The sequence below is a fragment of the Penicillium solitum genome, assembly GCF_028829755.1.
Source record: "Penicillium solitum strain IBT 25940 chromosome Unknown utg000009l_segment0_segment0, whole genome shotgun sequence".
Classification (NCBI taxonomy): domain Eukaryota; kingdom Fungi; phylum Ascomycota; class Eurotiomycetes; order Eurotiales; family Aspergillaceae; genus Penicillium; species Penicillium solitum.
This window is the reverse complement of record NW_027072128.1, coordinates 4,016,873-4,043,379: the sequence shown is the minus strand read 5'-3', so window position 1 is coordinate 4,043,379 and position 26,507 is coordinate 4,016,873. Positions and strand designations below refer to the sequence as shown.

The window sequence follows — 26,507 nt, the reverse complement described above, 5'->3', positions numbered from 1 at the left end:
CAAAATGCCTATCAACCAACCCTCCAACCAGATCAAATTCACCAACGTCTCAGTTGTCCGACTAAAGAAGGGTACACTTCTGTCTTATCTATATTGCTTTGACTTTTCTAACATTTTATCTCTATCCAGGCAAGAAGCGCTTTGAACTCGCCTGTTACAAGAACAAACTGCTCGAATACCGATCCGGCGCCGAAAAAGACCTCGACAATGTCCTCCAAGTCCCAACCGTCTTCCTCTCCGTCTCCAAAGCACAAACCGCCCCATCAGCAGAACTAGCAAAAGCCTTCGGAACCGGTACCCCGCGCGAGGAAATCCTCCAAGAGATCCTCCGCAAAGGCGAAGTGCAAGTCGGCGAGCGTGAGCGCAAAGACATCCTCGAGCGAGTGGAGAAGGAAGTACTGGATATCGTGTCAGGGCGACTAGTCGACCCCTCAACGAAGCGCGTGTATACATCTGGAATGATCCACAAGGCATTGGATCAACTGACCTCGGCCAGCGGACAACAACAGACACAAGCGAGCGGAGAAACGAATGGAGAAGGCGAAGATTCTCAGCCGAAGAAGCCGCTCTGGACGGGAGTTTCAGCGAACCGCTCGGCGAAGAGTCAAGCGTTGGATGCCATGAAGGCTCTTATCGCTTGGCAGCCGATCCCTGTTATGCGGGCTCGCATGCGTCTTCGTGTGACATGTCCAGTGTCCCTGCTTAAGCAGTCTGTCAAGGCTGCCCCGGGTGCTGCGTCGAATAAGGAGAAGGAAGCCCCATCCGGTGGCTCAAAGAACAACAAGAAGGGGAATAAGGGATCGAAGAAGTCTAAGAAGGACGATTCAGACGTTGAGGCTGGTCAGTCTGATGTGGAAGCTGCACCCAAGGCCCCGAGCACTGTCAAGGACAAAATCATGGCTTTTATCGAATCGGTTGAATCGCAAGAAGTCGTTGGTGGGGATGAATGGGAGATAGTTGGTTTTGCTGAGCCCGGCGCGTTCAAGGGATTGAATGAACTGGTGAGCAATGAGACCCGCGGAAGAGGGCGGGTTGAGGTTCTGGACATGTCGGTCACACATGAGGATTGAATTATGACGTTTGATTTCTCTACGGGGCTTTGCTGTACATGATATACCGATATACCGATATGACTGATGACAAAAAGTAAAAATGAATCTTGAAATATACTGGATTTTGACATGCCACGACTCAGTCTGTCTCATTGATGGGAATTCCCTACAACGTAGGGGTGAAGAAAGTCTATTCTCATGGAAAAAGCAAAGATGAATGACAGGCAAGCAGAGAAGACACCCTGCAGGGAAGGAAAACATACATGGCATCAGCCATCAGCTCGTAAAAACAAAGCCACTCAAGATAGGAGAGTGTCTTTGCAGCCTTGGGAAAACCCAAGGATTTTCAAGTCTAATAGCCTCGGGGCATATCATTGACTCGCAACAAGAAGGCAACTAAAGATATGATACAGTAAGACTAGGATATAGACAAATGAAAGCAAGAAACTTAACGCCACAAATGAGAGAGGTTTGGGTATTCCCAATAAAAAAAGAGCAAAGCAATCATATCTTTGGTTTGTGCCCCTGGAGCAACTCAGACGTCCAACCCAGGTACGCCAATATGATCACATCCAGTCACCATTAAAACCACATTCTTACCCGGGCCAAGTTCTTTAGCAAGATCGAGTGTCTTGGCTACCGCGTGACTCGAGTCAAGACCAGGCAAGATCCCCTCGTGGTGTTGAAGGTTTCTAAATCCGTCCAGGGCAACCGTGTCGGTAGCCGTGGAAATTTCAATCCGGCCAGAGTCCTTCCAATGGGCGACCTCGGGGCCCACAGTAGACAAGTTCATGTCTGGTGAAATTGAATCCGAGTCAAGGATCTGGCCATCGTGATTTTGGAGCAGGAGAGTACGAGCACCTTGCAGTACCCCAATTCCACCATCTGTCAGGGCAGCCGCCTTCGCGGCTTCCACTCCAACCAGACGAATAGATGAATCATGAAGGAACGGTCTGAAGAGACCAATTGCACCACTGCCACTACCAACGGCGGTGACGAGGGCATCCGGCTGGCGACCTACTGCCTCGTGCATTTGGGCTGCGACCTCCTCGCCTAGAAGGGCTTGGAACGTGCGAGCCAGGGTCGGCAGTGGACTGGGACCCACCGGGCTACCCATGAGGTAGTACGCAGATTCGTGATTGCAGACCGCATAGCGCAGTGCTTCTGTGATAGCAGCGCGTAGACTACCCATGCCGGAGGGGGTTCGAGCTGTCAAGACCTTAGCGCCGAGCGACTTGATCTCGAGCACGTCCTGCTCCTGGGCACTAGCGTCATCTGCACCAATGACGACCACGCAACGCAATCCCAGACGTGCGCACATTGCAGCGGTGAACTTGCCATGTTTGGCCGAGGCGCAATCTGTGACGATCTCAGAGCGGCCCATCCGGCGAGCTAGCAGGAGCTGGCCGATGATGTTGCGGGTCTTGTGGCTGCCGTATTCATTTTTGTCCTCGCGCTTCAGCCAGATGGTAGCCCCTCCTGCCAGGCTGGTTAACTTCCCAGCCATGTGCAGTGGTGTTGCACGGGCACGCTGGAACGTGGCATATTCTTCCCAGAATGAAGGGTCTGAGACGGTGGCCTCGAAGAATGATGTCAGCTCGTATAGGAATCCCATTATAGATTCAGGTGCGAACCGGCCACCATAGGAACCGTAGCCATCGAATGTGACCTGCGGGGCCCGCAGACTGCCATCTACCTGCAGGATGGGGGTATACGGTGTGATTGTGTTCAATCTTGATGTGGATGTGGGCTTGGCAGGTGACTCGGGGGGCGTGGAAGTGTTTCCAATGACGGTTGATATTGTCGTTGCTCTGGTTTCGCTATCTGAGGCATTTGTCGACTCGGTTTGTGTGCTGCTATCACAGCTAGAGGGGGAAACTGAAGGGGTTCTGGACTGTACGCTACCAAGCCCCTCGAGGCAGGGGCTCGCAACTCGTGCTTGAGCAACCGTTCTGCCATCGGGTCTCAAGCGAATGGCATATTCCACCTTTTCTGTGCCATGTGTTGTGGGATCAGTGGGTTCACATGATTTGGAAGAGGAAAAGCAAAGAAAACGGCGCAGAGAACGAAGCATGATGTGTTTTATTGGATGAAAGTAGAAGTTGGATTGCTGTTTCGATGTAGTGATTGACAAACAAATCATAAAGAGCCACAGAAAACAAAGAGAATGAATTTGAAGATGGAATATTCCATGTAATAGAAGTTAGGGCATGGTCCTAGAGGGCGAGAGGAGCATTAAGTACAGTGTGGACGTACCTGCCTTGGAGCACGTCGGCATCTTTCAGCTCAGGCCAATTGAAGGGAAAGTTCGATCTAGTCGGATTGCCTTTCTTGGCTAACTACTGAGGTATGTTATCTGACTGGCTCTTCTTCTTTCAATTGCAAGTGGAGTACATTTTGAAGTATATGGCCGGTATTGTGACGTTACGTAGGGGCCGTAAACAAGTACAAGTATATACAGCTGAGTGTAAAAACAACTGATTCTATTCTTACAGAATATCTATGTAGCAATTAGTAAGACTCACTTCAATTTTATACATCATGGAACTATGTACAAGACTGTACTGACAGAAAAAGCATGTAATGATGAGTTAGACTTCTGAGGTCAATAACTACCTACTCATCGAACTCCTTTCTGAAAACCTTGCCATTAGGAACAGGTTAGAATACTCCATACGACGTATGGGGTAGTTCAATCATTCCAAATAAGCGAAATACTTGTAGATGCAATGAACCGCAGCGGTGACAGCAGTGGAACTCAAGCCCCAGCGCCAATGTGCTTAAACCCAATCTAGTATGATCAGATTCCACATCGTAATTTAAGCGTGCAACTTTGCAGGGACCCAGCTCCTTTTGGCACCAAAGCCGATAACATTGATTATCAATGAAATTGGGGCCTGGGGCCTCTCAAGGCAGAATCCCATATATGCTGTGTTACACCATGCGCACTCTCAGAATAGTCTTGTTGGTGTTTCACAAAGCGAGCCTTATCTCAGGCCAAATTCAAATTCACGACGTGATTCATTCCAGGTCCCGTTCCACGTGTTACCGTTGCTGTGTCTTTCCAAACGACTCGGCTTTTTCGGAGTACAATGATCATTACTTTATCCCAAAAATGAGACATGTTACATACTATCTAGTTTAGGGGTATAATTTTAACAGATCATGTTTTTTCTTTCCATTGATGGGATGCTACTCCGTACTATGCCCTCAATTGGCCTATGGGTCGTATTCCTTCAAGGATCTCTTTCAGCCACATCCTTCATTCAAGTACACATTCTGCTAGGTTTCTTTCAACGTCAAACTCTACGTTCTCAACTAGTACTTCGGAAATCATTGGGGAAAATGCTAATTCTCAATAATAATTAAAAAAAATGCAATCCGCCGGCTAACAGTTTTATCGTTGGACATTGCATTTTCTTTCCTGCGTATCATCATAACAGCACGTTTGGTATACGCTCATCAATTGTCTAAATAATTTACCAAACGGAACTAGCTCTCCAGGGTTCACTTGTACTCTATGGTGCTCATGTAAGTAATCATCTAAATTGACCTAGGGCGAAGCTAATCATGTGATGAATTTAATGGCGACATCTTTCTACCAATGGGCACTCACCTAAACAGTTAATGAGTTTCTTTTACTTTCTTTCAATGGATGACAATTTTATAACAAAATATTAGAGCTAGTAAAGTATATATTAACCAAAATTGAGGTTGTGGAATTTTTGTGGTCGAAATGGGGATCAGGATGCGAATATATATTACCTAAACTGCGAATGCAAACTCAGAATTTTACATAATTTACTTATTGAACAGGGTGATGTATTAAAAGTTCCATTGCTGGGCACTAGAAGACATTATTTTAGAGCCACAGACTGTCATCGCTTCAGGACTCGGCATGAGAAATAAGCTCGATGAATATATACACCTCTGCATTTGCATTCTAGAGGAGGAAAGCATTTGGTCAAGGAGGGAACCCCCTCACTGAGGCAAGCATTCAAACCATTAAATAAATATCATGTAGAATTACTAGGCTAAGACGTAGACATCACCATCCACACACATGTGGCTGCAAGAGTGGACCCTTGATTTCGTCCCTGATTGCTTTTTCTAACCTGGGCAAAAGAGAGATCTGAAATAGAGTGGATGGAGCTCATGGGTATGTACCCTTTGTATTCATACTGCAGTATAGGGAGAAACTAAATGAATAGAGAAAACCGATACCAAGGTATCCTTATTGATGACAAAAGTAAACACCATCATCTCTTGTAATCCAATCCGGGAAAAGGATTTACTAGACGGGGTCTACTACCATCAATGGCCTTTAGGTTGTTATGGGTTAGCAAGCAAAACTCATACCTAAGTGGGCTGTAATTAGCTTGTAAAGACTACCTTTGAGGGAAATTTTTCTTCACTTACCTGAGAGCTTATAAGTGGCGATGTCTGATGAGCATAATTATAACGATTACACCAAGCGATAGAGTTGATGCCCAAAGATTGATCGTTTATTTGAGCATTTTGAATGATAGACAGATAGACAGAGCTCTTTTGTTCTATCCTGCTTTGGGAAATCCCGATTTCTGCCTCAAAGAACCATATCCCACCTTTATGCATGGTAGAAGATGATGTAATTTGACAACTCGACTACGTAGGTAGGTAGCATTGAAAAGCAGAACGAGTAAGTTGCTTCTGCCTTGCAACGAGGTGCAAAGAAACCTGAAAATGCCATAAAACCACGAACAAGATTACTCTTTGTGACGTGTAGAGTCGGAAAGTTTTACCCCAAATTATTGATGCTTTTGGTCATGACGTTCTTGATTAAGTTACATCTCCCCAGCCCTATGAACTTAATATAAGAGTAGAAGCCAATTAGCAACCTGGAAACCTTGTTCATGTCTGCTTTCAGCGCAGACAAACCTCGAAATCCGTGAACGGGTCGCCCCGCTCCCCGACCCCATTACCCGGTTTTGGTGATCCGGGGTCGACACGTATAGGGCGACGAATAAGGCATTGTATGAAGGTGTATTTGTTCTCTAACTGTTAATTTGGACTTGGTTAGTCTCATTTGAATGCATATGCACTATGCAGTATAAGTACCCGTAGCCCAGATCAATATCAAGTCAACACCAAAACAGCCTCACAACAACCTCGCGACAAATTGATCTAACCCTAATGCGACAAGGACCACCCCATTTGGTATTTGCACAGACACTATGCTCACAGAAAAAGCCTATTGGTGGTAAACGAGCTGATCATACGAATCATTACCGGAATAGAGCGATGTGCGATCTTGGCGCGGGGGAAGAAAGCTTGGCTATAGCGGGGGAGATTCCAAGGTTCTTCGAGAACAACTAGAAGACTTGGGATCTAGAGCGATCTATATAGATCGTGCGTTGTACCTTTTTAGATTTAATGCAATTTGGAGTTTATAGTTTAAGTCCAAGACCCACAAGGTTATCGGAAGCAACGGTTTATTTTTCTCTAGACCATCTAAGACATTCGCAACGTGTATATCGTGATAAGAGCAATGGCTCACGAGGCCAGGGGTGGATGGTTTAAAATCAAAGCAAAACCAACGGACCCCAGCAAAAAAATAAAAAAATAAAACAAACAGCAAAATCCTTAACGGGTATACGCTTAGATGCAAATGCATGACAAATGTGAGGGAAAGACCATGGCTGACCGGAAGTCCTCGGCATCTAGCGGGGAGCGACTCGGTTCGCAATGAGAGTTCAGGGACGGTGGACATCAATACTCAAAATGATATCGAGAGGATGATGTCCGACCGTGGTAAAGGAGCCAAAAAAAGGGTTGAATAAATAAAAGACATCGAGTCTCGAGGAATGGAAGGGGTGGTTCGAAAAAAAGGAACAATTTCCTGGATGTGAAGAAAGTAGGTTGGATATCAGGGATGATATGACTCAAGCGCAGACCTGAACGGCGATCAAGGCGCGGGCGAGATCCTCGGGGGCGAAAGGGAGATCCTTTCGGGCGGACATAACGCACGGGGTCATAGCGGGCGAGATGGCGTGGACGAGGGGTGAAGAGTAGCGGATGGACTCCTTGAGGAAGAACTTGGGGTCCTTTGAATCCTCTGGGATCTCGTAGATAGAGCCCTCGTTTATTAGGGTCATCATTGAGCCATTATAACTGGCGGGGTCGACGACGGTGGAGGACTGAGAGCCGGAGTCGGGGCCGCGTGGCGATGATTCAGCAGGGGCCTCTGAATGGGGGGCGGCTATCGAGAAAAAAACGACGTTAGAATTAATTTTCTTGGATAGGGTTGAGGATTTCGATTAGGGCTGGGAATGCGTACCTGGATCGACATCATCCGGAGACACTGAGTTGTCAGAATCGGATGGGCCGGAGTAACCGTCGGAACCCTCATACGTGGCGCAGGGCGAGACGGAGATTTCAAATGAACGCGTTCGTTCGACCGTAGCACCCTGGAAGGACCAAGCGGCTAGGCTCTTCTGGTGGGCACGATCGAAAGGACCACGAAATTTCGAAGGGGGACACTCGTGTCGTCTATAATATTCGATCTTGGGCTTTCCCTCTTTTTTGGGGGAGCGGAACACCCGCTTGACCTTCTCGCGGAACGTCATATTGGAGAAAAAAAAGAATTGTGAACTGGGATATTCAAGATTCAAATTCAAGAAGTTCAGAGATCAATGCGGGCGGTTCCTGGGAAAATGCCTCAGTGCATACCACTCCCGAATTGGGAACGGACGCGGTGGGTGTGCAAGCACGAATAGCGGGGTTTTGGATTCAGGAACAATGTAATCATTCTATGATATATAGAGAGAGAAGGAAAATTACAGGAAAGAAGGAATCCAAAAAAAGAGGAGAATGGGGGGGAAATGCGGGAATTATAGTCGATGAAGGGTGGATGCGACGGCAAAAGAGAGAGAGAGATAAGCCAAGGTGGGATGGATGTCCGGGTTCCCCAGAAGCGTCTCCGGTCCATATCCGGTGAGGGTATTGGGGGCAAAATGGTGTCTTCAACTGGGAATCCACTGTCTGTGCGAGTAATACCAAGTACGGAGTCGATAGTATCATCTTATTTTGCTAGTTTTTTCTATCTGATGTTGAACTTCAATTATTCTCTACTTTGTATACAACTATTAACTACTCCGTAGTTAGTTATCGATTCAACATTGAATGCCTTTGTATATCGGCAACCCCGATAAATTTAATTCCCGAGAAAAGTAACCCGAGAACCGGCCGAGTCTGGGCCAAGAAATGGCAATGTCACTGTTACTACACTTCCAAGGTGATTTGGAGTACCTCACAGATAGTGGTAACCAACAGAATCCTGCATATTGGCTGTGTGTCATAAAACCAAGTATAATAGAACAATTGATCATCCGAGATGTCAGTGGCGTACAAGTTACTGCAGCGAAGGCTTCCAGAAACTCGGTCAGCCTCACGGTTACATCATTATAAAAGCGATGTGTCACGAAAGATCACCGAATTGTCATGAATTATTGTCATGAAATGTGTCGACATGGATACCAACGTGTTCAAATGTCCCAGCCAACCGACGGGAATAAACCGGAATCGGAGTGGAACTGGGCTTGCCCCAATTGCCCCGCTTGCCTCCACTCGGCACGCTTTTGCCGCGTTTGCCTGTCCGTGGAGGGTCATTTTGGTTGATAATGCACATCTGGTCACAATTTTTCACAATAACAAGGCCGGCTGGCCCAATGGCAAGGCGCTTGACTACGAATCAAGAGATTGCAGGTTCGATCCCTGCGTCGGTCACTTCTTTTTTTTCTTTTTCTATCTGTTTACTAGATAGAGTCCTGTTTTGTATATTTATTTTCTTATTTTTTAATGTGGTAGATGTACAGTGCAAATATTATATTGATGACCTCATAGTTTATGATCAAAGACTGAGTTGGCATTATTTGAGATTCCTATATTGGATATGCATGTAATAACGCCTCAACCCACTGCCACGCAATAGATCGTACAAGTACACCTGGTGGGGGGACCATTTCTGACTCTATTGGAGGTTCTTTCAAAAGCCATGGATCTTGCATTCCACTTTGTACTCATTTTATTATTTTTACTATTTTATGATTATATATGTACTATTTTTGTCTTTGATTGTGATCACCCATGTTATACCCGTGGACTGTTTCAGCAATGATGTAATGGCCATGTTGCCCCAGGGCCCTTTTCTCCAAGAATGTCCAGTCCCTGAGTCACTTGGGCATGGAATATACTGTGTTAGGCTTTGCACCCTTCCCCAGATCATCCTTGAGCCCCCTTGGCCCTGATCACCCTACTTATTGCCCCTGGACGGCCCCTAGTTGTGCAGGCACAACCCTATTTACCCGATGCAGACATTAGGGCTGGCCCAAGCTCACACGACCAGGGAACTATGAAAGAGACATCGCATGCGGAGGAATGTACAGTAAATACGACAAAAAAAGAGAAAGACAGAACGAATTCGAGTCTTTGATATTTGAATAGAAATTTGAATGCATTTGAATCTAATAATAGCCGGATAGAAGTTGAAAATAAAGAAGAGAAGTAATAAAAAAAAAGAAAAAAAGAAAAAAAGAGATTAAATTTTGTGATACTTTGTGTTCCAGAACTGTCCTCACCACGGATCCAAAGAACCCTAGAGACGAGAACATACCGCGTCATCCCTTACTTGACTTCTTCCTTCCTACACTTCACTACTATCGTAAGTCGACTTATCTCTCTCCATCTTTCATCTTCTGACCAGCGCAGAATCACTTTAATCGCAACCATGGCCAAGAAAGGAGGAAAGAAGAACAAGAAGGGCAGCAAGCCCGTCGCTGCTGCTGTGGTAGACAACGTCAAGGACGTGATGTAAGCTGAAAAATTCAACATGCCACATCACCATCTAATTGTCCAGTGAACCCGATCACGAAACCGTCGACGAGACCAACCAAACCGAAGGTCAGACTGAAGCTGTCGAACAGACAGAGGCACCCGAGGCTGCGACACAGCCTACCGAGACCGTCGCTGAGCCTAGCAAGGCGCTTGAGCCCACCCCCGCGACCGAGGCCCCCGCAACTGAGATCCCAGCTGTGGCGGAGACAAAGGAAGTGGAGACCGAGGAGGCTGTGAAGGCCGAGGAGGCTCTCGCGACAGAGAACAAGGGAACAGTGGAAGAAGCCGTGGAGAAGGCGCAGGCCTCCAAGGCCGGCCAACTCGGCGAATTGGAAGGTGGCGCTGCCGCAGGCACTGGTATGACGCGTGTTAGTCAAAATGCGACAAAGATTCTCAACTAACCTGGAAACCTGCAGCTATCCTCCCGGAGACGACCACCAAGGAGCCCGTTCCCTCGATCGCCACGACCGGCGTTTCTGAGACATTGGCTGAGCGCCCCAAGACCGCCGAATCGACCGACGTCCCGGCTGTCGTTGCGCCCGTGCCTATCGCCGCCCCCGTCGAGACCGATGCTGCCCACCCCAAGCGCCCATATGAGAACCCCATCTTCAACAATGAAGAGAACCTGAAGCCCCACAAGATGCCCAAGACCGATGAGGAGGCGATTGGCGCTAGCGTGGCGGAGGACAAGAAGACCATTGAGACATTGGCCGGTGCTGGACCCGCTTCCACTGCTGCGTTCACCACCCCTGAGCCCGTGCCTGTTCAGGCTGAGGAACCTAAGGCTGTCGAGACTCCTGTGGTCGCCGAGGCACCCAAGGCTGTTGAGGAGAAGGTCGTCGAGACTCCTGTGGTTGCTGAGACTCCTGTGGTTGCTGAGACTCCTGTGGTTGCTGAGACTCCTGTGGTTGCTGAGACTCCTGTGGTTGCTGAGACTCCTGTGGTTGCTGAGACTCCTGTGGTTGCTGAGACTCCTGTGGTTACTGAGACACCTAAGGTTGTTGAGGAGAAGGTCGCCGAGACCCCTGTGGTCGCTGAGGCACCCAAGGCCGTAGAGGAGAAGGTCGAGGCACCTAAGGCTGTTGAGACACCCAAGGTTGCCGAGGAGAAGGTCGCAGAGGCTCCTGTGGTTGCTGAGGCACCTAAGGTTGCCCAGGAGAAGAAGGTCGCCGAGACTCCCGTGGTCGCTGAGGCCCCTAAGGCCGTAGAGGAGAAGATCCCTGTCGAGTCCATCCCCAAGAGCACCCCTGCTCAGACTGGCGCCGGCAAGTCTACCTCCTCTCCCGTTGCGATCGCCGCCGCGAACGCTGCCATTCTCTCTTCCAAGGGCGATAAAGCTGCTCCCCCGGCCGCCGCCACAGTCGTCGCCAAGGAGGCTGAGCCCAAGAAGCCCGAAGCTGCCCTGAAGCGTGGCGAAGAGCCCCTGCCTAAGGCTGAGGCACCCAAGGCTGAGGCACCCAAGGCCGAGCCCGTCAAGGAGGAAGCTGCCAAGGCTCAGCCAGAGACGCAGAAGACATCTGAGCCCTTAGCAGAGCAGGCCGAGAAGAAGAAGGGCGGGTTTATGTCCTGGTTGAAGCGCAAGTTCAAATGAGTAAATTAATTCGCTGTGGGGAGTGAGAGAGCCGGTGTATGATATGCGCTGTACGCTAGTTGGGGATGTTGGGGGGGTGTGGGGGCTTGTTGGCTACCAAAGGTTGCCTGGGGCTTTGTTTTTTCTTTCTTTCTTTTGTCAGGCTTTGATGATACACCAGTTCAAATTATATATCAGAATCAGAATTATAGTGCTTATTATTTGTGTTCTGGAGCCTTGTAATATATAATCAAGGAGTTGGTATTATTGGATCATTTCAGACTTGTTGGGTTCGGACATGTCTGATGTACACCGCTACTCAGGCGTCAATGCGTAGCTCCAGATGAACATGGTATGCAATAATAATAACTCGATTGTCTATCTACCTTTTCCCGGCGAATCAGCATTTTTGTATCGTTTTCCTGCACTCCAGGTCCTCGTCGTCCAGAGGTGGTCGACTCTTGCAGACCCGGATTTCACCACCTTCCTTCCCCCCCCCCCCCCCCCCATGATGGGTTGCAACCAATGAAAGACAAAAAAACCGAGACAAGACGACATCAAGCACACCGGGTTATGTCCTATTACCCCGATGGAGAGAGTCACTAATCTCATGCAAGCCATGTAACCGATTGGCTAGCTCCGTGACGGGTTTATGCCACAAAGTGGCCTTGTTTGCTTCGACAAAATGATTCTGGTCTTGCAGAGTCGTTGCGTTCAGTACCTTTTAATCGTTCTTTTGGTAGAGGCTGTCGCAAAATGTCTTTTGTTATAGAAATCATTAGCCCTGTCGTCGAATGCTTCTGACAGTGCCAAATCGACCCTACCAGATGCTCCGTTTACCATGACCGTGGAATTCGGAGCTGGGGGTCGTATAGTTGGTTGTCAGGTTGACGGTAGTTGGCCCAGATGTTGCTCTATGCAATCGTTAGATTGGAAAATCTGCTAATGCTAGACGTAAGAAACATACCTTTAGCAGGAACATTGTAGCATTTTGGTTCCTCGCCTCGAGCAATTTGAAGATTCCCCGTTACTTCTCCTTAGGAACGGAACCGGGGTATTAATAACTAAACAACCCTGTATTAGTTGTCACAATAGCTCCTATAAAGTTATCGTGACTTACCGGCGAGAATGATCGTGAATAGTCAACCGTCCTTTTTGAGAGAGGTTGCCCGTCGCTTTAGTTTGACCCTGAAGACATCTGGTTCGACCAACTTCGAGGAAATTGTGTGACGTTGAATCTTGGCCTCCTCGCCTTCCTTAGGGGGTTTGTTTCCAAACACCTAGGTATTATAGCTTGATAGCCAACCCCTCCAAAATGGAATGGCCCGTTTGTGCCAGCGAACTTTCTGAGAGTCGATTTAATTGAATCTGGATTCTCGCGCCCAGGCCATTCTGCGTTTCTAGGGAGACGGGGTTTTGTATGGGTGTGCGCGTGTGGACGAAAGGAAGAAAGGAGAAAGGAGGAAAGAAAGACCGGGGCGGATGAGGTTGGAGGCGAAGGCGTGTACGTAGGAAGGCACAACCCAGTTCTACCACATCACACTATATAACTATGTATGTAGTATGTATAAGCTGTTTACCCATCTTGTGCGAGTTTTGCTACTGAGGAGAAATGGTCTTATGTGTATGAGACAAAAACAATCAAGATAGAAGCTTTACAAGAATGTGCTCCTACATGTTGCTATATGCTTTATAATGATTTAGATAGAAAGTGGCAGCCATAACTGCCTATCACCCTGAAGTTTCCCTCCTTGGGGAGCATGAAAGTGAAATTTCCAGCATCGGTCGCACCCCAGGTGATTCCATCGCTGGAGAACTTTTCAGGACCAAGCTCGTAGATTTTGAACTAGTCACCCGATCCATCGTAGTCGCGAACGTCACCAGTGGCCTTGGACATGTAGACCTGGAGAGGACCTGGGTGTTGAATGAGGGCATTGAAGTCCGTGCCGAAACCAATTTCGTTGCCCGCTTTGACTTTATAGACACCCGTCTTGCTGGCAAAGTCTTGGGAGCCGGTGTTGCAGCGGAAGTCGTTGCTTGAGTACTGGCCCTTCATGGGCATATGGTTCTGAGTGTCTTCGCGGACATACTCGTAGTATCCTGTGAAGTTGCCATTGGCGATGAAATGAGGGAAAAAATAATGAGCGGACACATTGGGGATAGCCGCCAGGGCTACTAGGAGAACAGTGAAAGGTTCTTCATCTTGTAGAATAATAATAATGATAATAAAAGAATGTTGATTGTCAGGAAGACAACTACCGCCAGGGCATAGGAAAACGAGAGTAGGATGGAAAGGAAAGTAGCATTCCAATACTACATTCGTCGAATTTTATACATATCATAATCTGGCATCGGGGTTGACAAGGCCCATAGTCAGTTTCACGAAGCGATGATAGCGCTTGGCAGTTTCAAGTTGAGCGCTAATTCCGAAGTTATGCCGAAAATTGCATAAGATGCGAAGTTTAGGGAAATCTTCAAGCAAAGCAAAAGGCGCTTTGGTGATTTGATATTATAGGCAATGAACCTGACAAATCAGGCATAAATACAGCACACTGGAGATAATCTGTCTAAAGAGTGAAACACCCAACAACTAAGCTGATTACTATGCTGCTCTGTGCTTATAATTGTCTAGCTCAGAGTTAAATAAATCCAGCGAATTGAATGATAAGGAGACTTTGATCTGTAGATGTTCAATGTGTGTACATCCAACCTTGGAAGGTTTACGGGTAGCCCCAGGGAAGCGGGGTCCCCGCAGGATACCCGCTTATCTGTTTCGGGCCTCGGTAAGCTTCGAAGGGATATAAAACTGGAAGATTAGAGAGATTCTACATTCCTCACATATTACTACCTGAGTTCTTCAAGATGACATCCCTTCCGCGTAAGATATGGGAACATCCAGCCCCAGAGTCGACCCAGATGGGTCACTTCCAGCGAGACCTAGAGAAATCCACCGGACGCAAGTTCGACGTGAGTGAAGATAGCCCATGTAAAGATCCTATATTATCTAACTTCTCCCAGTCTTTCCATGATATGTACATGTATTCAGTCAAGAACCGTTCGGCATTCTGGGAATTCTGCTGGAAATACTTCCAACTGATCCACGAGGGCTCGTACACTAAGGTAGTCGATGAATCCGCTCGGATGGACAGCGTGCCCGAGTGGTTCACTGGTGTACGTCTGAACTTCGCTGAAAATTTGCTTTTCTCGCGCGTTGCTGGCGACAATACAGACAAGGAAGACGACAAGATTGCCGTGAGCGAAGTCCGAGAAGGTGCTGCGCATGAGGCTGTCCATCTTACCTGGGGTGAGCTCCGGCGACGGACTGGAGCGCTGATCCAGGCTATGAAGGCTCATGGGGTTGTTCGGGGAGATCGTATTGCTCTCTGCGCAGCGAATAGCATTGATACACTTCTTGTGTTCCTGGCGTCAACGGCTCTGGGAGCTATCTTCTCGTCTAGTTCTACGGATATGGGTACTAAGGGTGTTCTGGATAGACTGCTGCAGATCAAGCCTCGTTGGCTGTTTATGGACGACTTGGCGGTTTACAGTGGCAAGACCATTGACTTGCGACCGAAGATTGGGGAAATTGTTCAAGGCATGGAGTCTGATCCTGAATTCGAGGGGGTCATCGCGCTACCTCGGTTCTCTTTGCGGCCCGCGGATATCAGCTCCATTCCTAGGACTAAGACTCTGGCGGAGTATCTCACAAAGGCGGGCGGCAACGAGAAACTTGAATTTGAAAGAGTTGGATTCCGTGATCCTTTCTTGGTGGTTTACTCGTCTGGCACGACAGGACAGCCGAAGTGTATCGTCCATTCTGTGGGTGGTGTGCTTCTAAACTCCATCAAGGAGGGGATATTGCATACTGAGCTCGGGCCTAATTCTGTTGCCTTGCAATACACGACCACTGGATGGATTATGTATATGGGTGCCGTGCAGACTTTGCTCTTTGGTGCCCGTGTGGTGCTATATGATGGAAGCCCATTTATTCCAGGCATCACTGCTTTGGTTGATCTTGCAGCCCAGGAGAAGTAAGTCGTCCTTCTGTTGGCATTCACTCTACGATGTACAAGTTCAGACTAATCAATTGCAGGGTGACCCACCTTGGAATATCACCCCGGTGGCTGCATGAGTTACAGCAGGCTAAGATCAAGCCCCGTGAGAAAGTTGACCTCAGCTCTTTACAAGTTGTCACAAGCACTGGCATGGTGCTGCGGGATGCATTATTTGAGTGGTTCTACGACGAAGGGTTCCCATCCCATGTTCGCCTGAACAATATTTCTGGCGGCACCGATATCGCAGGATGCTTTGGAATCGGCAACCCTCTTGCTCCCCTGTATGTTGGCGGATGTGCCGGATGCAGCCTAGGCATTCCGGTGGAGGTTTACGATTCGACAATTGAGGGCGGCGACGGAATCAAGGGTGAGCCCGTGGAGGAGGGTGTTCCGGGCGAATTGGTCGCTACGTCTGCTTTTCCCAATATGCCCACACTGTTGTGGGGTGACGAGGGCGGCAAAAAGTACCATGATGCGTATTTTGGGAGATTCGATAGTGGGCCCACCCCCCTCTTCATGTGCCTCCTTGTATGGTCGCTAACTATCTACAGGTGTGTGGACACACGGCGATTTCGTTTCCATCCATCCAATCACGAAACAGATCGTGTTTCACGGACGCGCCGATGGGGTCCTCAACCCATCGGGTGTGCGGTTTGGATCGGCAGAGATCTATCGAGTACTCGAGGGTCAATTTTCGAAAGAGATTGTTGACTCCATATGTGTAGGCCAGCGACGACCAACCGATGTAGACGAGCGAGTCATGCTCTTTTTGCTCTTGAAACCAGGGGTAGCGTTCACGCCGGACCTGGTTGCACGGGTGAAGAGCGCGATTCGTACAGAGCTGAGTCCCCGCCATGTGCCGATGTTCACGTTCGAGACACCCGAAATTCCGGTATGTACTTTTGTAACAAAAACAAAATCTTTAAAAGCGGGACTGACCCACGTATATCGTCACAGACCACAGTCAACCTCAAAAAGGTGGAGCTTCCTGTGAAGCAGATTGTTTCGGGAAAAATCATCAAGCCATCGGGGACACTTCTCAACCCGAAGAGCTTAGACTTCTACTATCAATTCGCTAAAGTGGAAACGTTGCGCCAGAGCAAGCTCTGAGTGGACTCTTGGGCCTCTTCGCATTTCATGTGTCTCCATATAAGAGGGGCAGACCGGGTCCATCGGGATCGTCACTTGTCTCTGCCAAGCTTTGACCAAGCTTTAGCAACACCGAGATCGTCTGGGGGGGGGGGGGTTTGGTATGTGAATACATAGTAGAAGGAAGAAAGTAGATTAAATTCGGTAGAAGAATTAAAGATTATAGCATTGGAAGGAATAAAATCAATGTAGAAGAAGTGTAGAAGAACCTTGGGAAGAAGAGGGAAAAGTGATGGGCTGATGGAGTCGGTGCGTGCACTGCGTCATTAAATGTCTCCCCGCCCGTGAACAGGTTGTCTGTCTATTTATCGTTTCTCAGCTTCTTTCCTCTCCTATTCCTCAATTCCTGACTGCTGTTTATTCTTTTATTTGTCTTCTATCTTTTATCATTTTATTCGCAATTATGGTCCATCTCGCCAAAGTTAAGAAGGACAATGAGGTCCTCCCCTCTACTCGTGACGTTGACTCCATTCCTCCCGTGGAACTAAATGACTTCGACACCAATGTCTACGGCACTCACTTTGCTGCGGATCATATGCCCCAGCATGAAATGCCAGAGCGAGAGATGCCCCGCCAGGTTGCCGCTCGGATGATCAAGGACGAGCTCAGTCTGGACGGTAATCCCAAGCTCAACCTCGCCAGTTTCGTCACCACGTACATGGAAGATGAGATCGAGGAGATCATGACCGAATCCTTCAGCAAGAACTTCATTGATTACGAGGAATATCCCCACTCCGCCGAGATCCAGAACCGATGCGTGAATATGATTGCTAGACTCTTCAACGTTCCCACTGATCCCAACAGTGAGAATGCCATGGGTACTTCAACCATTGGGTCTTCCGAGGCCATTATGCTGGGAACACTAGCTATGAAGAAGCGATGGCAGAACAAGCGCAAGGCCGAGGGCAAGGACTGGTCGCGCCCCAACATTGTGATGAACAGTGCTGTCCAGGTCTGCTGGGAAAAGGCTGCTCGTTACTTCGATATCGAGGAGAAGTACGTCTACTGCACCGAAACTCGATACGTGATCGACCCCAAAGAGGCAGTCGATTTGGTGGATGAGAACACAATTGGTATCTGCGCTATCTTGGGTACCACCTACACCGGTGAATATGAGGATGTCAAGGCGATCAATGATCTGCTAGTGGAGCGTAACATTGACTGCCCAATTCACGTTGATGCAGCCAGTGGTGGCTTTGTCGCTCCATTCATCACCCCCGAGCTTGAGTGGGACTTCCGTCTGGAAAAGGTGGTTTCTATCAACGTCTCCGGTCACAAGTATGGTCTGGTCTACCCCGGTGTCGGATGGGTCATCTGGCGCTCTCCTGAGTTTTTGCCCCAGGAATTGGTGTTCAACATCAACTACCTAGGAGCTGACCAGGCCAGCTTTACTCTGAATTTCTCCAAGGGTGCTTCTCATGTTATTGGGCAGTACTACCAACTGATCCGCCTGGGTAAGCACGGTTACCGTGCAATCATGACCAACCTGACTCGCATCAGCGACTACATGTCTGCGGAGTTCGCAAAGATGGGCATGGTCATCTTGAGTGAGACCCATGGCCGGGGTCTGCCTCTGGTGGCCTGGCGTCTTCCCACAAACAACGGTCGTGTCTACGATGAATTCGCCGTGGCCCACCAGCTACGCGAGCGAGGCTGGATTGTGCCTGCTTACACCATGGCGCCTCATAGCGAGAAGCTGCAGATGATGCGCATTGTCATCCGCGAGGACTTTAGCATGAACCGATGTGACAGCTTGATCCAGGACTTCAAACTTGCTATCGAGACTTTGGATGCTATGGACAAGTCCATGTTTGCCAAGTACAAGACGTAAGCTCCTTCTGTTCTAAATGTTTCTAATTTCATACTGACAGCCCCACAGGCATATGCAAAACCACCGCAACCACCCTCGGCACCAGTCGCGTGTTCACCCTCACTACATCGGCGAGAAACACTCGCTGCAGGGCAAGGCTGGCAAGACACATGGCGTGTGTTAATTTCCTCATGTTCCTGTGACAGGATCCACCTCATTGGGTTGGTATCTAGCTGTAGCATATGGACCACGAAATTGAAATGAATAAATCAATGAACCCCAGGTCACTGGCCATGCATAAGTTAGAGCTTTAGAAGGGACGGCCTAACCAATGCTGATTCGATACGGGAAATAGCTATCAATAACATGTATGTCTATTGGTCAATACGTGGTTTCCATTGGCTGTTCACGTCTAGAAAAAGGGGTTCGGCTTATTTTCGGTCGATAATTTTAGATTAGCATACGGTATTATCAGAGACAAATCTGCGTCCATTTCAAGATAGAAAAAAACGTCAAATCGATTGTCGATCCCGATCGACCCGGCTAAATCTGCGTGGCGGAACTGCCGAATGTTTGTGTTTGTCCAAATGTGGAAATATGTGACTAGCGGCTTCCTTCCTAATAAGGTAATATACCCGCGAGAAGGTGCCTAGCTCACTTTCAGATTTGAAGAAGTCGTCGTCTTCGGGCACTGCCACGAACGAGCAATAGTTTCGTGTAATTCGAAAGATCTCCGCCAGTCGTTGGAAATCACCACCAATGAGCTGTTCTGTAGTCCGTGTTAGCGGCCGATGAAACAAGAAAAGAAATCCAAGGAAAGGTATAAAAGTAACCCTAATCTTTATGATAAAGTTGCTCTATTTTGAAGCCAATAGTCTTCCCTTTTCTCTCCCAAACCATTTTCCTCCCAGGCTTTCTTAGTGTTATCGACTTCTCTCCCAAAGCCAGTCTAGCCGTCGTCAGATGTTTGCATTCGTCATGCTCTGTTGAAGGTGTGTGATGCCGTATAGGTCAAATTGTTAGTCATTCTCTTTAGAGTTCGGATCGGCCCGGCGCCCATCGTCGTGCTGACGCAACCTCCTTGGAACAGGGGTAAGAGATCTTGGTTTTCCCATTGTCCAATCTTCGGTATATGTTACAGTGCGCTTGTGTTTACGCCCTTGATCTCAACTCAAAAACATGCTCAGGGGATTGACTCCTGTATTCTTGAAGGAGGGAAGGCATAAGCGTAGGCTCTCCACCTGGACCTAATATAAATATGTAGGCACTTGATTGAAGAGTTGTACAGCCTCGGTTAGACTACTGCTAACTACACTACGAGCGTTGTTTTTGACCAATTGAGCAGCCACACACCTACCCCGTCTGTGGGAGTAAGGAAGGTTCGGCGACAAAGTACGTTTGGTGGGTCCAGCACCAGGTATGGGTGGTTGGGCGCTTTGCGAGGTTACTGAGGCTATCTGTTTGACTCGTGTGTTGATCGAAGGTTGTAAAAGTCCGTCGAGTGGTCCTCAGGGGTCTTGTATAGCGTGTTACGACGCTTCACTTACAAACATTGAACCTACCCAAATTACCATATGAAACCAGTGAAGGAATGGGCGGATGTTGAATAAGCCTGTCCGTGGGTCCCGAGGTCCACAGTTCTACGTACATAAGCTTGGCTCGTCAAATAACCTTGTATCGATTTGAAAAGGTGCCAATTTATGCCAAGACTGATAGTCCCGTGGGGTTACGCATGGTTATTACGCGGCTAGAAACTCCAGTGTATATAGACTTGTCTACAAAGTATGTGGGAGATCAGCAGTCGATCCATCTTCCATCTCAGGTGTTGGCTCTCCCCCGATCATGCATTTTTCCAAGCTTTTGGCCGTCGCCAGTCTCGCAACTGTGGCCCTCGCCCACCCCGGGCCTTACGCTCACGTTTCTAAAAGGGAAGTCGCTCGCCGAGATGGGCTTTCCAAACGCTGTGCCAACCACGTTGCACGTTTCAACGAGAAACGCTGGAAGCGGAACACTTTCGGTAAACGATCCCGCGGTAACACCACCGTGCAGATTCAGACCGAAGCACCTTATTACGAGGTCATCCAGAATGATACCTGCGTGTTGACCCCTGAAGTGACTGAGGGACCGTATATCTGGCCGCGCTCCCAAACCCTCCGTCAGGATATGACCGAGGATCAGCCCGGTGTCCCCCTGTGGCTGGATGTTGGTGTGCTGGACATGGCTACCTGTGAGCCTTTGGAGGGTGTTCTGGTCGACTTTTGGCACTGCAATGCCACCGGAAGCTACTCCAGCTTCACAGGACTGTCTCCTAATACCGCTTTTCCGACGCTCCTGGAGCAACTCAACATCACTGATTTCGAAATTGGTACCACGGACCTTCACACTGACGACACTACCTTCTTGCGTGGAATGTGGCCGACTGACGCCAACGGCATGATGGAAATGAAGACCGTTTTCCCAGGTAAGCTTCACCCTCTACATCACACGGGCCCATCCGTTCCATATCAACCTGATATTGAACGAATTGCTTAATCTGGCTGTCACTAATACCGGACGCTTTTGCACAGGATTCTACATTGAAAGAGCCATCCACATCCATGTGCAAGTTCACACCGACTGGACCATCCGTGAAAACGGCACCATCGCCTACGGTAACACAGTCAGCACCGGCCAGGTATACTTTGAAGAGGAGCTTGAGGAAAAGATCATGGCTTTGGAGCCCTATGCCTCGCATACAGAGATTAACCGCACCACCAATGCTGTCGACTCCGTCTTTAGCCAAGACACTGCAAATGGTTATAACCCCGTCATCTCTATCGTTCCTATTGACGGCAAGGATGTGACCAAGGGTATGGTGGGATACATCACTGTCGGGGTAGACACGACCGCAATTGAGTAAGGAGGATTGACTGCTCGATTTTAAAATTGTCATGGGACATCTAGATGGCTTTGTGTGGGCACTCATGTGATGTTGGCGTAAATACGCCGGTATACCGAGGGATTTGTTAATCCTACATGTTTTGTAATTTAGTTATATTATATAACAAAGCTCCAAAAAAATAAGGACAGTGGCAATGCTATCAACAACTTAACTATCACAGTATAAACTATATAGGGCTAATCCCTTCTGGGTATCCATGGATAGCCTACGGCGGGCGGCATCAGTGTTGCTCACTGATTGGACACCTGCCCAGGTGGGCACTGAGCATCACTGAGTAATCAGAGAGCATCCAATCCACGGAATCCATAGATAAGTACTCACGGAGGACTCCCGGAGAATACTAATATCAGACTTGTACAACCATTTAAAAAAAAACGCCTACAAACAAGAACAAGAAGCGCTACCTTCTAAGAACTCAAAGATTCGATAACCATATCGTAGATATCTACATCTTTGAGCGAGCAACCAAGGAGTGTAACATTTGAGGCTGAAGCAAGATCATGTCAATTGTGATGTCATGCATACGTAGACTTATATATAAGAGTACCTAGGGCTATAGTGCTTGCGTTTCCTACTCTCGCTACATACTTATATACCATGAAGCGAATCTTGATTGACCCGACCAGGAATTATCCTCCAGCCCGAGACCTTCCACTGCAGACTTCTGCTCCGGTTCAACTTCCTCCAGCCAAGGCGACGAAGCTTACTCCATCTAAGCCAGGCGAGGAAAATGCAACCCTGTTCTTCGTGGGAACGGCCACAACAATCATGTGTGTTCACATCTAGAAAGTTGTCAGCGTGTACTAAATAGAGCAGAGAATGGTCTGGAATACGGATTATGACTGATGTCAGCTCTTGATGACAACCTTGGAAGCCCAATGCTCACAGACTGACCGTGATAGCCTAACTTCCTTCACGCAGGCGATCATGTCCACCTTGGTCCAGGTGTGTCAAGTGAGCGCCTCACCAACCCGGCCGCCGACCTGCATGACCTCCCTCGGATTGATCTAGTCCTTCTATCCCACCATCACGAGTAAGTTTCGGAGATTCGAGGTCTTAAGCAGATTATCAACGTTGATCTCTCCAGGGACCACTTTGATAAAAAGGTCGAGACTACATTGAGGCGTGATATACCCATCATCACTACACAACATGCGAAGGAGCATCTCACTTCCAAAGCACACGACTCGTATACATCTGTATCCGCGCTCGATACATTTGAGCAGATTGAAGTCAACATTGAAGGCGCAGAAGGGCCAGGACAGCCCCGACTGCGCGTAACGGCGATGCCAGGGAAGCATGTACCTCGTAACCGAATGGCAGAGAAACTCAATGCGCTAGCCAATGTGGTGAGTGGAGTTTCTTCTTCTAGATATTCCTAATTAGATGGCCTTAAAGCTAACATATCAACAGTTTCCCCCAACCAATGGCTGGATGCTCGAGCTAGGCCACGGCGGCACCAACACCGCAGACTTCTCCTGCGGTTATCGCATCTACATCTCAGGAGATACCCTGATGGCAGCCGAGCTGCATGAAATCTCTAAGCGATATGCAGACCAACGGATCGACTTGATGCTCATCCACCTCGGTGGCGCGACCATTCCTTCTCCCTTAGTAGGAAGACTAATGGAACCGCTAGCGTTGACGGTTACTATGGATGCGGAGCAGGGGCTCCAATTGATTCAGCTGATCCAACCAGACGTTACAATCCCGATCCACTATGATGACTACGACGTCTTTGCGAGCCCACTAGAAGATTTCAGGCGGATCATCGAGGTAGTGGGATTATTGGAGAAGGTTGTGTTTTTAGATCGTAGGGATCAATATTGCTTTCGAGTTATGGAATAGGAGGGCCTAATAGTAAGACATTGAGGTTTTATCTAACTATCCCGTACGGAGTACTCTGCACGGAGTATGCGTGTCTGTGCTTGTGCTCAGCCCTGGACGCGTGGGTCGGGGGCTGAGAAAAGGGCTCCATCACATATTTCGAGGGTGCCATTCTTGGTATGGGGAATGGCACGGAGTACTTTATACGAGAATTATAATTTGCTTCGCCCTCAAAAGAGGGTCCTTTTGTCTTTTCTTGTCTTGGGGAATTTGGGGGCGGTTTATAACCGCCGTATGGTATGTAGTAGATGACGAAGCTCATATATGGCCCGTGTTCCATTCTCCATATCCAAAAATATTCGGCTTTGAATGGCCGATATAGGAAATTGCAGGGCTGTTCTTTCAAATCTTCAAATACTACTCCGTACAATTAAGGATAACACAGTGAATGGGAGGGCAGCCGCTTTTGACGCCATTTTAAGCTGCTCATCGTGGTCTTGGCGTCCGATGCACCAGACAGGCCGTTTTATTGCCACCTGTGCTTTGGCTGATTATATCTCTTGAATTTATTCTCTTATCTCAGTGCATATGTAGGACATCTCTAACTATATACTAAGGCGGGCTAGTGACGTTCGTAGTAGACTCCGATACTTGGGACAGCTGGAATCTCTCGATAAGGCAATTCGTAGCTCTACATTGGCCTTGACTGCTACCTATAGATATCGGATATGACACACTAACACCCTGGCTACGAAAATGTAAGCTCTTTGAGTGGGACTACCTCCCGAGGGGTTATAAAGGTGGATCTCTTTTACACCAAGCCCACCAAGCCCACGGTCATCCATTGTTTAACCTATATATAGAACAAGCTCTCCAATCATCGCCCGTCGACCCCAGGTCCACCAAATCAGCCTCTTCCCCTCTCTTTCCCTCCCCTCCCCCTTTTTTTTGTGTGGCCCAAGATCAGAAGCAGTGATGCGCAACCTTTTTAAAAGCAAGTCGCCTTCGAATCGGACAAGTCATCATTCTATGCGAAGCGCCGAACAGTTGGCCCGCCCCGCGTTTGCTCCACCGGACCCCAACATAAACGACTCAGACCGGCGCTTTTCACAATTCGAGTCCTCTCCTGGTCCTGTACAGAATCAGCCGCAGACTCTAAGTCGGTCACAAAGTCAACGTCAGAAACCTTTGAGTGACCGTTCGACCGTCAACGTTGTCGCCGACGACTCACAGAATCGCAAAAAGGGTCGTGTCGAGCGCAGTGTCTCTGTCAAGGGCAAAACAATCTCCCTTCCCATCTCACAACCCACTTCACCTGGAATTTTACATCCAGAGACCCTAGACGAGTCCGACGAGTATCCGGCACATCTCCGCCATTCCTACGCGGAGAACCCCTCACCTCTGGCACCACAATCTCTCGCCCACCAACAGCAATACCAACAGCCCCAACGAGGTCCCCGACCTTCCCATCCTGCTCACGCTCAAGACAACCCGGAGTGGGCACAGAAACCAGTGCAACCCCTCTATACCAAACTCCCGCGGTCCGGCACCGACCCATCTCTGCTTGAACAGTACGTCCGACCGTCGCCCACCGAGATTGTCCCCGAATCACCACGCTACGCGCCTGAACATCTTCATCGGGGACAGGCTTTCCCCTTTGCCCTGGATCCGGTATTGAATACCCGGCCCCCATCCCAGCAGACTCACGAGCCGCTTTCCCCGTTACAGTCCGTTTATCCTGACGCCATGCAGTCTTCCGCGCAGGCATCACAGAACCAGGGTCAATTTCAGCAGCTGGACAGACAAAAATCGGCAGGTTCTCCGCAGCAAAATCGGAGTCGGCAGGGTAGTGTGTCAAACAACATGCCTGATCCCGGACGGAGCACACCCACCAAGATACACCGCCGCGAGGATTCCGGGGAAGTGGACGTGCGGGCATTGATCCAGAAGCATGATGAACTCCGTAAGAATCTTTTTTTTTTTTGTTTTTTTTTTCTTGAATTCGAGGGTTGATTTTTTGATAACTAATAATAAACAGAGGCCAAGTATTCCAAGGTGAAACGGTACTACTTTGAGAAAGATGCGCAGGTTCAGCATCTCCAGAACACGGTCGCACACCAACGGATGGCAGTGTCGCGTACCGTACTTGACGATAATGAATATACCAACCGATTCCAGCGACTTGACGGAGCGATTAAAGACCTAGCTTTCTCCGTGCGCAAATATTGGCGCAGTATTCCATCGTGGCTGAATGGAATGGTCACCGACGATGCTTTATCGGTCGGCACGAAAGAAATGACCGCGGTCGGACGCGCGGTAATCAGCCGATGGCTAGTAGAAGAAGTATTCCAGCGTTATTTCCATCCATCCTTGGATCCAGCATTCAGTGTGCAGCTGAAGAATGTCGAAATGAACCTGCGACGGCAGCGACCGTCATCCGAAGAAGACCGTGAGAATGCCTCGGCGAGACTTTCTTACTGGCGCCGCACGACCTTCGACGGACTGAGTGATTCCTTAGTCGGACCTGAAGCCCAACAACATCGCGTTAAGCTAGTCGAGCAACTCATCGTGGAACTCGCTGCCTTCATGGGATCCCAGCTGCACGAAATTGCATTGCCCGATCTAGAAGCAAGCGTGCGGATGATCGTTGAGAACTCAATCAACATCATCGAGAAAATCCCCCTTGAAGCCCGCGATGTCTGCGTCGATTACTTCCCACCGGGCATCTCCCTCGCTGAGCAATACATGAAGGTCGAAGGCCAACTACCCGCACTGAGCCACCCGCCCCCACCACCCTCAGACCAAGATCAGCTCGAGGAGCCTGCTGCGGCAGAGGGAGATGCCTCATCCGGCTCAACCGCCGGAGTGCTAGAGAACGGCTCACCGGCCCAGCAAAAGCCCAGCAAGAAGTCCATCTTTGGCGCCTTGATAAGGGGTAAGCATGCCTCTAGCGAGATCAGTCGTCCGGCGCCGGCGCCTGGACCAACCGAGGACAAGAGCGAGCCTGCAGAGTTAGCTCAGAGCCACCCGCGTATCCGGTTCGCAGCATTCTTGGCCGTCGAAGTGCGCGGCAAGGGTCCTGCAACGGTGCTGATCAAGTCTCCCGTGTGGCTGGTGGAGTAAACGATACATAAGTGCTGTTAGATTAGATCAGGAATCGCTGGTAGTGGTTCTCGATCTAAAAGGATGGAGGGTGTACATAGAGAACGGACAAAGCTGACACATGCTGGCA

The 26,507-nt window shown here is 48.8% G+C and overlaps 10 protein-coding genes across 10 annotated transcripts; 7 read left to right on the top strand and 3 right to left on the bottom strand.

The window, feature by feature from the left end:
- Positions 1–4: 4 nt before the first annotated feature.
- Positions 5–1,070, top strand: N7455_012635 (guanine nucleotide exchange factor SDO1; the record flags this gene model as incomplete). The annotated part of the gene is made up of 2 exons (XM_040952515.2): positions 5–71; positions 130–1,070. 2 exons carry the CDS (start codon positions 5–7, stop codon positions 1,068–1,070), a joined length of 1,008 nt encoding a protein of 335 aa, XP_040816982.1.
- A 517-nt stretch (positions 1,071–1,587) lies between these two features.
- Positions 1,588–3,126, bottom strand: N7455_012634 (tryptophan synthase; the record flags this gene model as incomplete). Its single annotated transcript, XM_040952578.2, has 1 exon — positions 1,588–3,126. One exon carries the CDS (start codon positions 3,124–3,126, stop codon positions 1,588–1,590), a length of 1,539 nt encoding a protein of 512 aa, XP_040816858.2.
- Positions 3,127–6,973: 3,847 nt separating this feature from the next.
- N7455_012633 (uncharacterized protein) lies at positions 6,974–7,657 on the bottom strand (the record flags this gene model as incomplete). Its single annotated transcript, XM_040952679.1, has 2 exons — positions 6,974–7,290; positions 7,369–7,657. The coding sequence occupies 2 exons, from the start codon at positions 7,655–7,657 to the stop codon at positions 6,974–6,976; spliced, it is 606 nt and encodes a 201-aa protein (XP_040817062.1).
- A 2,159-nt stretch (positions 7,658–9,816) lies between these two features.
- On the top strand, positions 9,817–11,514 carry N7455_012632 (uncharacterized protein; the record flags this gene model as incomplete). Its single annotated transcript, XM_040952585.2, has 3 exons — positions 9,817–9,899; positions 9,946–10,280; positions 10,340–11,514. 3 exons carry the CDS (start codon positions 9,817–9,819, stop codon positions 11,512–11,514), a joined length of 1,593 nt encoding a protein of 530 aa, XP_040816990.2.
- A 1,825-nt stretch (positions 11,515–13,339) lies between these two features.
- Positions 13,340–13,549, bottom strand: N7455_012631 (uncharacterized protein; the record flags this gene model as incomplete). The annotated part of the gene is made up of 1 exon (XM_040952746.2): positions 13,340–13,549. One exon carries the CDS (start codon positions 13,547–13,549, stop codon positions 13,340–13,342), a length of 210 nt encoding a protein of 69 aa, XP_040816885.2.
- An 806-nt stretch (positions 13,550–14,355) lies between these two features.
- On the top strand, positions 14,356–16,658 carry N7455_012630 (acetoacetyl-CoA synthase; the record flags this gene model as incomplete). Its single annotated transcript, XM_040952507.1, has 5 exons — positions 14,356–14,460; positions 14,512–15,524; positions 15,587–16,044; positions 16,100–16,440; positions 16,506–16,658. 5 exons carry the CDS (start codon positions 14,356–14,358, stop codon positions 16,656–16,658), a joined length of 2,070 nt encoding a protein of 689 aa, XP_040816910.1.
- A 442-nt stretch (positions 16,659–17,100) lies between these two features.
- N7455_012629 (glutamate decarboxylase) lies at positions 17,101–18,691 on the top strand (the record flags this gene model as incomplete). Its single annotated transcript, XM_040952801.1, has 2 exons — positions 17,101–18,524; positions 18,577–18,691. The coding sequence occupies 2 exons, from the start codon at positions 17,101–17,103 to the stop codon at positions 18,689–18,691; spliced, it is 1,539 nt and encodes a 512-aa protein (XP_040817056.1).
- A 1,658-nt stretch (positions 18,692–20,349) lies between these two features.
- Positions 20,350–21,406, top strand: N7455_012628 (intradiol ring-cleavage dioxygenase; the record flags this gene model as incomplete). The annotated part of the gene is made up of 2 exons (XM_040952663.1): positions 20,350–20,968; positions 21,075–21,406. 2 exons carry the CDS (start codon positions 20,350–20,352, stop codon positions 21,404–21,406), a joined length of 951 nt encoding a protein of 316 aa, XP_040816681.1.
- A 639-nt stretch (positions 21,407–22,045) lies between these two features.
- On the top strand, positions 22,046–23,296 carry N7455_012627 (MBL fold metallo-hydrolase; the record flags this gene model as incomplete). Its single annotated transcript, XM_040952856.2, has 5 exons — positions 22,046–22,218; positions 22,265–22,295; positions 22,351–22,481; positions 22,536–22,797; positions 22,862–23,296. The coding sequence occupies 5 exons, from the start codon at positions 22,046–22,048 to the stop codon at positions 23,294–23,296; spliced, it is 1,032 nt and encodes a 343-aa protein (XP_040816734.2).
- A 1,008-nt stretch (positions 23,297–24,304) lies between these two features.
- On the top strand, positions 24,305–26,398 carry N7455_012626 (uncharacterized protein; the record flags this gene model as incomplete). Its single annotated transcript, XM_040952526.1, has 2 exons — positions 24,305–25,238; positions 25,314–26,398. The coding sequence occupies 2 exons, from the start codon at positions 24,305–24,307 to the stop codon at positions 26,396–26,398; spliced, it is 2,019 nt and encodes a 672-aa protein (XP_040816713.1).
- Positions 26,399–26,507: the final 109 nt, after the last annotated feature.